Source organism: Silurus meridionalis, chromosome 12, assembly GCF_014805685.1.
Source record: "Silurus meridionalis isolate SWU-2019-XX chromosome 12, ASM1480568v1, whole genome shotgun sequence".
NCBI classification, from domain to species: Eukaryota; Metazoa; Chordata; class Actinopteri; order Siluriformes; family Siluridae; genus Silurus; species Silurus meridionalis.
Window position 1 is genome coordinate 4,019,578 of NC_060895.1, and position 14,333 is coordinate 4,033,910.

Sequence of the window (14,333 nt, forward strand, 5' to 3'; positions counted from 1 at the left end):
GTCCTAAATGAAGGTTCTTCTTCGTTCAAACAGCCACAAACGGTGCTCCAGCCGTGCCTTAAAAATGTTAATGTGTTCAAGGGAATGTCCCTTATAAAAAACCTACAACTTGGCAACCTCACCAGACACTTTAACAGACTTTTGTTTGGTAGATAATTCAGGTTTGTTTTGATAGTGGCCTTCTCACATTTGCTCTAAGTTGTTCTACTTTATGCAGACTATTAAGTTTGAGGGCTAGATTTAAGCAGTATTTTCCCATAATGCAGGCATTTTCTTGCAATTGAAGTCCTTTCAAGGAAATGACATCACCTTGCAAGACCTTTTATCACATATCCACAAAGCTATTTTTTTGTTCCACTGTTTAATCTTGACCAGCTGCTGAACATGCCTTGATTATGTAATAATGTCAGACCTTGCACTGCTATTATTTGAATTCTGGCCGTGATTTTTTAGTAAACTAAAAGACCTGTCAGTGAGTTTATGAATCGTATGTTGTGTGTGTATGTGTCTAAGTCCCATCTGCCCATCTGACTTTGGGCGATAAGGCATCGAGGCCACAGAAAGTCTGGTTGAATGTCCATATGAACACAATGAACCATCTCTGCTGGTGGCCTCGCATTTGGGTCAGAAGAAACTGGAACGGAACACGATCAATCCGCTGCCTACACAAGTCTGTCTGGACGCGTTTCAATTAGCAAGACAAGACGATCCTCCTCCCAGCATGCTTTATTATAAACATTATGGACATGCTCTTCGGCGGTTCTTTAACAGAGGCTTAAAGTCTTATTATTCAAGTAAATATTCAATAAGTTAATAATGAAAACAACATTCGGTCAGTTCAATTGTTTGTGCAGGGTGGATTTCAAGGAGTAGATGAATTGTAGTCAGTACTGTTGGTGCCCAAGATCCAAGGAACAGGACTCAGGTTTCTTATTCTCCCATTGTAGATTTGCTCTGGGTTCTTTTCCTACCATTCCATAGGTAGATTGGCTTTGTGAAATTGGTTATAACCATAAATGAGTGTACAGTTGTAGTGCTCTTTAGCCAGAATTTTGCAAGTATTTCTAGTATAATTGAACTAGCATTCTATCCAAGGTGTATTCATGCTTCATTCCCATTTGTTCTAGCAAAGATCTTCAATGGACAATTGTCCCATCCAGGATGTATTCCAGCCTTCCTTTCACAAGTCCTCTACAAAAGGATGTTCCTGCTCCTCTCTGATCGAATAAGTTATCTGCTATTGGAAGTCATCCACCCAAGGTGTATTTCAGTTTCAGTATTTCCAAGAATAAGTCCTTGCGTTGGACTGACATTCTAGCCAAGGTTGCCTCAATTTCAGTGTTTCCAAGATAGATCTTATGCAATGGGATGATTTTTCTTCCAGGGTCTATTACAGTCTCTCTTCCACACATGCTCAAAATAGACCTTCTGCAATTGACTGGCATTTTTACCCAATGTGCATTCATGCTTTACTCCTAGTTGTTCTAAGATAGGTCCTCTGCATTGGACTTTTGTCCAATCTTGGGTGTATTCCAGCCATATTTATTGATTATTTCCAGAATGAATCCTCTACAGTGGGATGCTGTCTTATTCAGAGTGTATGCCTGCTTCACTAGCCTAGGAAAAGTTATCCGCTCTGGGATAGCGTCCTGTCCATGGTGTATACCTGCCTCACTTTCAGTTGTTCCTAGTATAAAGTTCTTTGCAATGGACTGGCATTCTATCCAAGGTGTACTTGTGCCTCAATTTCAGCAATAGGATGACGGGGTCTATTCCTGTCTCTTTTCCACTCTGCCTAAAAGAGCCCCCCAGCAATGAAATATCATTCAACCCAAAGTATATTTTTCCCCTACTCTTACGAGGTGGTATCAGAAAGGTTTGAGACTAGTATTGTAACATGCCAACAGATGGCAGCACAAGACTGCATGCACAGTCACAGGAAGCACCGACCTTCAAAAGTCAGTGCGCCAAAAGACATTGGCCTGTGTACATCAGGAGCTGTGAAACCGCTGCTATTCCCACCAAAAATGCGATTTCATCATGGACCACAACCCATGATCTCACTTCTCACCCTACTAGCCAGATTTAGCTATTGCGGATTTTGCCTTCTTCCTGAAGATGAAGATCCAGCTTAAAGGTCGACGTTTTGACATCATTGCGCAGATCTAGCGCATATCACAGAAGGCAGTGGCAGGAACGCTGGGAGCGCTGTATTGCTGATTATTTTAAAGGTGATAGTGTGTAAATGTAGATAAATAAAGTACTTTACTGTAAACAGAGCAAGTTTCAAAAGTTTTTAATACCACTTTGTAGTGTTCCTAGGATAGGTCCTATGCAATGACTGGTGTCACTTCCACTAGTATATATAATAGGCCCTCTACAAGTTTTATAAGCTTTCTATTAATGATGTATTCCCAGGATAGGTATTCTATAATGACTGGCATTCTGTTCAAGGTGTATTCCTGCCTCACTTCTAGTATTCCCAGGATAGTTGCTCTACATTGGACTCGCATTGTATCCAATGCGTATTCCTACTTTAGACCCAGTGGGCCTGGAATAAGTTCTCTGGACTGGGATGGTGTCGAATACAGGGTGCGTTCTTGCTTCCGTCTTAGGATAGTCCTTTACAATGGGATTTCTTGTGGGGTGTATCTTCCTGTATCTTGCATTCCTTTAAAAAGCTTCTAATCCACCATCCTGAACAACAGGATAAAGCAGTTGCTGAAACTGCATGAAGATTAATAGGCTTATGATTGGATGCCTTAGCAATACATCTTATCAGGTTGTACTGACACTAGGTGAGTTTTTTTTTTGCTGTTCACATAGCAATAATGTCTCAAGGAACGTTTAACTAATAAAACCCCATTCGGAATTGTTTACTTCATCCATCATGGGTGTGCTCCTGCAGCTGTGCTGAAGGAAACAGAGGAGCTGTGTGGCTTAGTGCTTTGCTAGTGAGAGAGGCAACCAGATTGAGAGCTGTCTGCTGCCCACTCTTTTCCTCTCACTCTGAGGGATGAAGGAAGTGAAAGGAAGCAATAACGACACAGACGTGTCAAGAACTGTGTCGTTACTGTCCCCAGCTTAATCATCTTCACACTCCTCTTTCATTCAATCTCTCTCACTCTCCCTCTCGCTTTCTTTTGCACACACACACACACACACTAGCTCTCAACACGTACGTTTGCGAAGAAACCAATCGCCGATCCGTTCCCCCCTGAGGCGTGTGGGAGTGTGAAGACGACGCATGGGATGATGGCGAAGGAATACGTGCATCTTTGTTGCCTTCTCAAAGTTAAATCCCTCTTGAAGAGGCGTGGCCTCGTCCATTCCATCTTTCCGAACGAGTTGCAGCCATCAATTTCCACCTAGAGCTCGACGTCCACTCATTTTTTTTTTTTTGGTTATGTCATATCATCCGTTTGTCTATCCGGGATGAGTTTCAGCAGTGACATGGATGAGGCAGGGGAAGGGAGGTGAGTAAGCAATTCAGGAGGAAGCCGAAGCAAACAGAGACACAGACTATTTTGGCTTTCTGTTGTTTTTCTGTAGCGGTATAGAGTTGACCAGGTTTGTCCAGCAGCGATTATTGGCTAAAGATATATTTCAAATCAAAACATGAGCCTAGCTTAATCTCGAGGCGAAGCTATGGGGCGAACATGGACGCTGTCAGTTCCAATTTTTGGTTCAGTATTTTTTTTAACAAGCTGGCCTTAATTTGTCAGTTCAACCAATTAACATTTCTTTCGAATAGAGAACAGTCAAAGGGAGGATATCTGTTTCGTAGAAAATAGTTTCGTTCTGCCCTTTTGATGCCCCCCTACCCCCACTTCATTTGCAATGAATATTGGTCTGAATGCAAAACTTGCATGTACTGTATATAAACTGCATAGTGATCTACAGCTTAATAATACAATATAGATAATATAGATCTAGTTATAGATTTTTGTACTACACTTATATAATGTTCACATTAATAATGCCAGTGCAATAATAATAAAAATCATTACATGTGCAAGAACTTGTATAACTATGATTGCAGTCTGACTTTTTCTGCCATTTGTTTCACTACTGCTCACATTTAATTTCACTGAATATATAACTTAATATGTATATTTATTTGCATTTAAATGTTTACTTTACTCTTTAATTCTACTGTGAACAACTGCAAACCCAAATATTTCCTTATGCGATTAATAAAGTATTCTGATTCTGATGAATCCTGATCATAATAATTATTAATAATATATTATTTTCAACTGTGCACTTTTTAGTGGTGGGTTCATTTCCTAAACTGCACACAAACCATTTAATGCGTATTTAATATATTATAGTATGTGTCACAAGCAGCATGTTATGAATTGAAGTTCTGCAGATAATCGACAACCCAACTTCAAATTACAGACTTGAGTTACAACATATTGGGTCAAATCTTTGAGCCCAGTAAACTTTAGACGCTGAATATTGCATTTGATATTGTTTTTTGTAATACGGGTGTTGTAAAGCTGCTGGGTGACTTATAGGTCTATAAAATAAATGTTTTTTTTTTTTTTTATATTGACAAATTCATCAGAAATCTTAATAATATTAATGAAAGGCAATAAAAATGGTATTCATAATGGGGGAAAAAAAATCCATAAAAAATATGGGTGTTTTGAATATACTATTTCACATTGAGTCCCCATTTGCAGTTATAATAGATTTTGGAGTGTGCTTGTGGAGATTTGTGCTGATTTAGCCACCACAGCTTTATTAAAGTCAGGTATTGGTGTAGGTTTAGGAGGCCTGAGGTGCAACAGCAGGCCACTCCAGATCTTCACTCCACCCTATGTAAAGCATATCTTCAGCTTACTTTGTGCACATTGTTGGAACAGGTTTGGGTTTCCGAGTTCAAGTGAAGGGAAAATTAAATGCCACATCCTAAGAAGTCCTATACAATTGTGTGCCTCCAGCTTTGTGGTAACACTTTGCTGATGAACCGTATATGACTGGAAAAGTCAGGTATCCCAGTCTTTAAATGTCAGTGTAAAGCATTAAAGCTTCAGTACATACACGTTACAAAAGCGGGCCCCAAACATTTTTGCTCCATGGACCGGTTTAATGTCAGACAATATTTTCACGGACCAGCCTTTAAAGTGTGGCGGATAAATACAACAAAATGAAATGATACGACCGCCAGGTATTTTCGAAATATAATAATAAACGTGAATCCACTGTGTTGTTTGTTCATTTTGCTAGCTTGGGGGTTTGAATTTAGCGGTAATGTATTATGTGTTAGCGGCCGGAGCAGCCCCTTTAAGAAGGTAGCGGATGGAGGTAAGACATGTGACCGAGGCATCAAGAGTGAGTCATAGACAGATGTTGCAGAGAGAATCCGTTAATTTTCCAAAATAAAACAATTCAGAATCAGATAATAAATAAAACAGAAATAATGTAAGTTATGTATTCTTTTCTGTGCGGCCTGGTACCATCTGACCCCGGGGGTTGGGGACCACTGAGTTACAATACATATTATAGGAAAACTACTGTGTAGTACATTTTTTCTGACTGTGAATAGCAAGAACAGTCGTTTGCAAGTGTATGGGGAAATGTGAATCTGCATTACTGGTCCTAAACTTAGTGTACAAAGAACAAGCTGTGTCCCAGCTCGAGTGTCTGTTATGAACATTAGATCCATCAAGTGCTTCCCATCCTCTGACTCAGCTGTCTGTCTGTCTGTCTGTCTATCTGTCTGTCTGTCTGTCTGTCTCCCAGCCATGTCCTTTTCCAACACACACGAATACTCACCCGAGCTTTACTGGCAGCCTTTCTGATAGGAGTGCAATTCACAAAAATAAAGAGGTACTCGAGTTTCCTGGCAGTGACCTACATACTGTACTCATACTCTATTAGCCTAGGAATTCATTTAAAAGGTTTGGGGGAAATTTGGAGTAGAACGTGGAGGTTTATTTGGAGTTCGTCAGGTAAATCTTTAAGGCACGAACTAGTATCTTCATGACGGTATCTTCATGACGGTTCTACCAACATGCTAACACTAAATGATATGCTACATGGCTAAGTATTGAGACGTCTGACTTTTCCAGCTATATGGCTTCTTCCCCAAACTCGGAAGCACACAATTGTATAGGATACCTTCGAACGCGGTACTTTGAAATGTTTCCTTCATGTGAACAAAGAAACCCGAACCAAAAATATGGACCCAAAGATACGCTTTACATCGTTTTCAACCCTTTTTAACACTCAACTGAATGAGTACTCTGAACAATTCTAAAAAATGGAGCAAATAACTGCATTTGTAAATCATAAACTGGCACGATTTACTTTGTACTGGCGAAAATGGACCAAATATGCAACATCTCATAGACCTGATTTTATTTTCTTATCAAAATGAATAATGTAATGAAAGACCAATCCTTATATGAGCATAGATTTGTCTTTTTTCTGTCTATATTTCTGTACAGATGCGTGTGTGTGTGTGTTCCAAAAAACAACACCACACTTATAAGGAAAGAAATCCAGTGACCGTGCCTATTTTACAGCTAATGCTATTAACATTGGCCCGTTATGACACGCCAGATATTTCGAGCGACTCCATTTTGTTTGTTCCGAGCTGAAGCGTAAATAGAAAGGCTTGTTTTGTCTGCGCATGTGTGTGAGTGTCTGTTAGGGGTGGCTGCTCCTCGAAAAAGGAATTTGTAGGTTTTCTTGAAAAAGCTGAGAGAACCAATGGGGTAGACCTGGACCTGGAGCTTCAATTGAATTGCATTCACATTTACGGCATTTGACAGACAGCCTTATCCAAAAGTTTGGAAGCTTCCAGAAACTTGGAAGTGCTAGGATTTGCACTCATGACCTTCTGAACCATTAGCACTTCCTGTTTGGCTAACTTCCTAACCCACACTACACAGTATTAAGACATTGGGTTGGACTTTTGGCTCCAAAAAAAAAAATTGACTGACTCATGGGTCCCATGGGTTTTTGTTCTTCTTCAGCAAAAAGGGGTCTAAAGAAGGTCCTCACAAGGGGGAGCTTGGGAAACTGGGTTACACGCTGCGCTTATCTCTTTCTAAACGTCAATTCATTCATGTTGTTTTTTTAGATCAGAAATAATAGATTTGGATGCACTTTGTGTGCTCTCATCTACAGAAATCTCGTTTGTATCAACATGGCATGAGGCAGGCCGACTTCTTACTCCTTGTTATCAACAGAGAGGGTCATTTTCAATCTCGTTTCTTCTTATTACCAATTTGAGGCTCGGCGGAGGAGGCGAAAACTCGGCTACAGCGTAACTCTTCCTGTCATGCTGCTGAAAAGCCATCATTAAAATAAAGCCCTTTTTCACACACAGCTCAGGAGTTAACACCAATGTGCACTTAGTCTCCATGAGTGCCGGAGCACTGATTATATGGGAGGCCGAATAAATATATGGTACCATATGGTTGAAGACGTACCGAATGGCCGATTTGTTAGAACTCTTGTCTTTCCAGCGTTTAGAGGAGGACCGAAATGGATACGCTTAAAGACTTATTCCGGTTGTTTATATCGGGCTATCTGACTCTGGCTCCTTATTTAGAATCAGATGCTGTGCTGGGCTTCATCCTCTCGAAACCCCCCACCCCCACCCCCCGCTCTCAATCTTTCACACTCTCTCCTCTTTCCATAGAGGACTCATGCTTACATAAGCATTCCTCATCCAGTGCTCTTACACAGAAAGAAACGCAATTGTTTTCTTTTTTTTTCTTTTTTTTGCAATAAGTGATGAACAGTACGTTTTGAAAAATGGACACATCTAATATATTATTATTACTATTATTATTAGCAATATAAAGATTTTATATTCATATTCATAAAAAAAAAACTGCATAACTGCACACACACACACACACACACACACACACACACACACACACACACACACACACACACAAACATAGTCCTACTTCACTGGTTTTGTCCAAAAGCTTGAAAGCTTGGGGTGTTACGTGTGTGTGCTTGAGGGAGAAAAATGGCGAGCAGAATGTAGGGACAGATGGACTAATAAAAATTACAAGCCTGTTAGAAAAACAGGTGGACAGAACAGGACTGCTGCTTGATAGCTGCAAACCTGTTAGTGGACTCAGTGTGAAGTGTAATACTGTATAGTGTAACACTGTTTGATTCTCAATTGTGTAGTGTACCAGTGTTTAGTGTAATTCTGTTCTGCTCTCAGCTGTGCAGTGTAACACTGTGTAGTGTAACAGTGTGTAGTATAATGCTGTTCTGTTTTCAGCTGTGCAGTGTAACACTGTGTAGTGTAAGTGTGTAGTATAATGCTGTTCTGTTCTCAGCTGTGCAGTGTAACACTGTGTAGTGTAACAGTGTGTAGTATAATGCTGTTTTGTTTTCAGCTGTGTAGTGTAACACTGTAGTGTAACACTGTGTAGTGTAACACTGTGTAGTGTAACACTTTAGTGTAACGTTGTTCTGTCGGTAGCTGTGTAGTGAAACACTGTATAGTGTAATGCTGTTATGTTCATAGCTTTGTAGTGTAACACTGTGTAGTGTAACAGTGTGTAGTATAATGCTGTTTTGTTCTCAGCTGTGTAGTGTAACACTGTGTAGTGTAAGTGTGTAGTATAATGCTGTTCTGTTCTCAGCTGTGCAGTGTAACACTGTGTAGTGTAACAGTGTGTAGTATAATGCTGTTTTGTTTTCAGCTGTGTAGTGTAACACTGTGTAGTGTAACAGTTTGTAGTGTAACAGTGTGTAGTATAATGCTGTTCTGTTCTCAACTGTGTAGTGTAACACTGTGTAGTGTAATGCTGTTCTGTTCATAGCTTTGTAGTGTAACACTGTGTACTGTAACACTGTGTAGTGTAACGTTGTTCTGTTCTCAGCTGTGTAGTGTAACACTGTAGTGTAACGTTTTTCTGTTCGTAGCTGTGTAGTGTAACACTGTAGTGTAATGCTGTTCTGTGTGTAGTGGTGGTGTAACACTGTAGTGTAATGCTGTTCTGTTGTCAGTTGTGTACTGTTACACTGTGCGGTGTACCACTGTGTAGTGTAATGCTGTAGTAGGGCTAAAAGATTCCTCATGTACCACCAGTAACTACAATTTAAAAAATCATCGATCAAATGATTTGTCCATTTAACTACACATGTAGCACTGTGTTTTTTCCCACAGAGCATTATTACTGACGCACCACCTGCTAAACTCTGGACAGGTAAACACAGAAGATATTGCAGAATAGAAAGAAAAAAATTGAGGAACAGAGAGAATCTTATAATTCTGACTTTATTTATTGCAATTCCAACTTTACTTCTGGCAATTCCAAAGTTTTTATTGCCAATTCTGAGATTTTAACCAACTGGGCAGCGTCAACCCCCTGTGTAGTGCCAGAAAGCTTTACACATCAAACTAAACCTCCGATTCCTGGAGAGAACTCTGCCTAACAATCAGCTCTAATCCAGATGGAACAAGACAGATGAATCAGAGGAGCCTCGTTCATACACCAACAGATTCAAACTTCAGACTGACATGGTTACCGGTGGATGCTACAGAAATGTTGGATGTTAACTTGAAATAAAGTCAGAATTGTGAGAAATAAAGTGGAAATTGCGAGAAAAAACTTCGGAATTGCAAGGAAAAAATTAGGCAAACATTGTTTTTATGTGGTGTAAATGGACTTCCATAGGATTCAGGCCAAAGTAAAAGTGAAAAACTTTCTTTCAGCTTCTCCCGTTAGGGGTTGCCACAGCGGATCCTCCGCATGTTTGATTTGGCACGTTTTTACGCTGGATGCCCTTCCTAACGCAACCCTCCCCAATTTATCCGGGCTTGGGACCGGCACTGAAAGTGGCTGGGGATGGTTCCCTGACCGGGGATCAAACCCGGGCCGTAGCAGTGAGAGCACCGCATCCTAACCACTAGACCACCAGGGAACCGCCAAAGTAAAAGAGAGAACGTTTCAAAAGTTTGGAAACATTTCAAACTAAAACATAAAGAAAACAGTACAGTGCGTTTAACTTTTCTTCTTAGAGTAATCTAAAATTTCTTTGTAAATTTTTATTTGTTTTTTATTTATATATTTGTATTTGCATTTTGATGTAATATGGCAATTAAATGCACTGAATGGGTTTAGTTTTCACTGATAATCTTGTTTGCAATTTTAGCAGTAATATGTAATTTTTTCTAAAAAAGGAAACAAAGTACTTGTTTATTTTAAGAGACCCGTCTTATTTAGTATTTGTCTCTAATTAAAAAAAAAGTACTTCTTAAATAGTAATTTGAATAATCGGTAGAATACTCGATCGCTAAAATAATCGATAGCCCTACTGTGTAGTTTAACACTGTGTATGTAACACTGCTCTGTTCTATGCTGTGTAGTGTAACACTGTTCTGTTCTCAGCTATGTAGTGTAACACTGTGTAGTGTAACACTGTGCTTTTCTCAACTCTGTAGTGTAACACTAGTGTAGTGTAACACTGTTCTGTTCTATGCTGTGTCATGTAACACTGTGTAGTTTAACACTGTGCTTTTCTCAGCTCTGTAGTGTAAAACTAGTGTAGTGTAAGACTGTGCTGTTCTATGCTGTGTAGTGTAACACTGTGTAGTGTAACACTGTTTTGTTATCAGCTCTGTAGTGTAACACTGTGTAGTGTAACACTGTTCTGTTCTATGCTGTGTCATGTAACACTGTGTAGTGTAACACTGTTTTGTTCTCAGCTCTGTAGTGTAACACTAGTGTAGTGTAAGACTGTGCTGTTCTATGCTGTGTAGTGTAACACTGTGTAGTGTAACACTGTTTTGTTCTCAGCTATGTAGTGTAACACTGTGCAGTGTAGCCCTGTGCTTTTCTCAGCTCTGTAGTGTAACAATGTGTAGTTTAACACTGTGCTGTTCTATGCTGTGTAGTGTAACACTGTGTAGTGTAACACTGTTCTTTTCTCAGCTCTGTGGTGTAACAGTGTGAAGTCTAACAATGTTCTTTTCTCTGCTGTGTAGTGTAACATTATAATGTTCTATGCTGGGTAGTGTAACACTGTTCTATGCAGTGTAGTTTAACACTGTTCTTTTCTCAGCTATGAAGTGTAACACTGTATAGTGTAACACTGTTCTATGCTGTGTAGTGTAACACTGTGTAGTTTAACACTGTTCCTTTCTCCGCTGTGTAGTGTAACATTGTTATGTTCTATGCTGGGTAGTGTAACACTGTTCTATGCAGTGTAGTGTAACACTTTTCTATTCTCAGTTGTGTAGTGTAACACTGTTCTTAGCCATGTTGTGTAACGCTTTTAATTCTAAGATACCAATGTACCTCACATCCCTAGCTTTATAATGTAACAGAACTTCTTCCTAGCTGTAGTGTAACACTTTTTTGGTCTATATATCCATATAGTGATTTATTTGGTCAGCTGTTTCCTGTTGTCAGTTTTTCTTTTTCATGCATTTCCTATAAAACAACTGTGAGAGACTGAATGAGGTCATCGTGACTAACGGCATGACTCTATAATGCCGAACGTACATTTTCTTGTAAATTCACTTGTCGATGCACTAAACCGTTCTTCCCTTTGCGTCCTCATGAAGACTCTGAACGGTCCCCATGCCGACAACCCTTTTTTATTCGTACAAATGCTACAAGCTTCGTGAGTGTTTGTATTTGTTAGATGAGCTGCAGTCATTTTTTACACTCCTGTACCGCAGTCACACGCTACACTTAATCTCGGGCGGTGAAAGTTGTCAGAGCGAGAGTTCATTTTTTCCTCTCTCTGCATGTGTGAGTGTGTGATTGTGTGTGTGTGTGTGTGTGTGTGTGTGTGTGTGTGATTATTTGAAAAACAGCAGTGTTCTTACGATTCGGTCCAACAGAACCCACCCACAGTGTGGTTGTCTTGGCTCGAAGCTCTATTTTGAGGCAGGATACTCACAGTAAATGTAAAGTATCATTCAGATACTTTATGCACAGATACACATCAAGTCATTATAGAGCGATCGATCAGTAATAGCGTTATAAGATGTGGCACAAATATTACTTATTGCATCACTGCTATGTGACCAGGGCAGAAAATCCCCTCAGGAGCAGATTTATACAAAGCTAATAGACAGTGAGCACGATGCAACCACAAACTGCCGCCAGTGAGCTGGTAGGGCTAATATCCAGCGACTCAATATTGAGCTGAACTGTTAAAATAAAGGCTAATTCTGGAATTCTAAAAGAATGTGATCGTTTCTTTATGTATTTTCTCTCGTCACTGAAATGAAAGAATGAACGACATTGTCAGCTTCATTTTAAGGTTATGTATTACGTTACGTAGATCGGGTGAACCGTGATATATATATATATATATATATATATATATATATATATATATATATATATATATATATATATATACATATATATATATATATATATATATATATATATATATATATATATATATATATATATATATATATATATATGTATATATATATATATATATATATATATATATATATATATATATATATATATATATATATATATATATATATATATATATATATATATATATATATATATATATAAAAAAGCTTGAATTGAAATAAAATGGTTGGTGTATTGATTTTCAAATCAAATCATCTTTTGCAGTTGCTTCCAGCAAGAGAAAAAAAGAAAAAGAACCGTCAGTGCCGATAAAACAGACTATCCTGAGGCTACAGCGTCAGAGAGGATCGATTGGGGACACAGCAATAGCATTAGGATGTGTGAAAAAAAGATTTGGAACATTTAGAACATTTCCACGTAATGAATGTTTGCAATTCAATACAATTTATTATTTCCTAATCGTATTTATTTATGATAGCATTTTTGTGTACACTATTGGGTCACCTGGTCATGGGTACGGTATGTGATCTTATAATTCCCTCCTCTCTTTTGGGAAGATGTTCCATCATCAGCCACAAGGGTGTTACGAAAGGCAGGTGCTGATGTAGGTGAGGTGAGGAGACCTGGGGTGCAGTCAGCATTCCAATTCATCCCAAAGGTGTTCAGTAGGGATGAGATCAGAGCTCTATAGCAGGCCACTCAAGATCTTTCTCTCCAAAGCATGTACACCAGATCTTCAAGGAGCTCACTTTATGCTCAGGGGAATCACCATACTGGAACAGGTTTGGGTTTCAAGTTCAAGTGCATGCAAAATTTTTTTAATAGCGCATCTAAAGACGTCCTGTAGAATTGTGTGTCTCCAGCTTTGTGGTAACAGTTCGGAAAAGAACCACATAGAACAGGAAAGGTCAGGTGACCCAATACTTTTGGAAATATAGTTTATGTATATGTATGTTCCAATTCATCCCAAAGATGTTCAATAGGGTTGAGGTTAGATCTCTGTAGCAGGATATCTTTCACTCTAACCCATGTAAAAATATCCTCTTGGAGCTGTCTTTGTGTAACGGGGAATGTTGGAACAGGTTTGGGTCTCCTAGTTATTTGTGGTAACAGTTTGCACATATAACTGGAAAAGTCCAGTGTCCCAATACTGTCCCAAGACCAAAGCAATTTACTCCTAAATCAGCATCTCTCTGAATATGTTTTATTTCTACACTAGCAGACCTCATTCTGCTTAATGAGGTACTGATTCAGTGATCACCTCCATCCAATCCTATCCTATTACCTGTTTTTGAAAGTCACGTGTTTTAAGATTATATGCAACAAAATAGGTAATGTAATGGTATAAAGATTTAACAAATATATAAATGTACAGATGTTCCACATTATTTACATAAAAAAAGAAAAATCCTCCCTTAGTATAAATAACAGCTTTACACACTCTTGGCATCTGGACAGTTCATTTCTCCAAACTTTTAGCTGAAATACTTAAGGATTCCTCTTCAGTTGTATTTCCAGGCTTCACCACTAGAGGGAGTTTTACAGTTTACCATTCATGATAGGTTACTACCTCTGTGACATCACAGTGCACCGTTGTCCATCAAGAGCGTAAAAGGCCAGAACACTGAGCAGCAGCCATCATACGACATCGCGCAAATATCGCACAGCAGCCGTTTTATTCGACATTGCGCAAACTAACGAAACAGCAGTTAGCAGATGACAGCGAGAATCACACCACACACGATCAATCCTAAACCCAGTAAAGTTAAAGTGTTCCGAATCCTATTCCTGTTCTTACTGACATGCTGGGGCGAGTTCAACCTTCCTTAGTAAACCTTCCTAACACTTGGCACATGTGTTCTTCACTACTTTTTGGAGATTTTTTTCAACCTTGTGATCCAGTTCATCCCAGAGCAGTTCAGTAAGATTTAGGTGAGGTGACTGGCTATTCCACGATAGTCAACACTCCAGATGACTTTTTTG

The 14,333-nt window shown here is 39.1% G+C and overlaps 1 protein-coding gene across 4 annotated transcripts in view; it reads left to right on the forward strand.

The window, feature by feature from the left end:
• Positions 1-14,333, forward strand: part of numbl (NUMB like endocytic adaptor protein) — a 47,934-nt gene that overhangs the window by 15,144 nt on the left and 18,457 nt on the right. Inside the window, exon 1 of one of the 4 annotated variants that reach the window (XM_046863071.1) lies at positions 2,686-3,476. The exons of 1 other annotated variant lie outside the window; for it this stretch is intronic. In XM_046863071.1, coding sequence (XP_046719027.1) covers positions 3,436-3,476 — 41 coding nt within the window. In that variant the 5' untranslated portion in view covers positions 2,686-3,435. Of the gene's footprint in view, positions 1-2,685; positions 3,477-13,807; positions 14,283-14,333 lie in introns of those variants that run through there. 2 more of the 4 variants (XM_046863068.1, XM_046863070.1) reach the window with 2 other exon arrangements.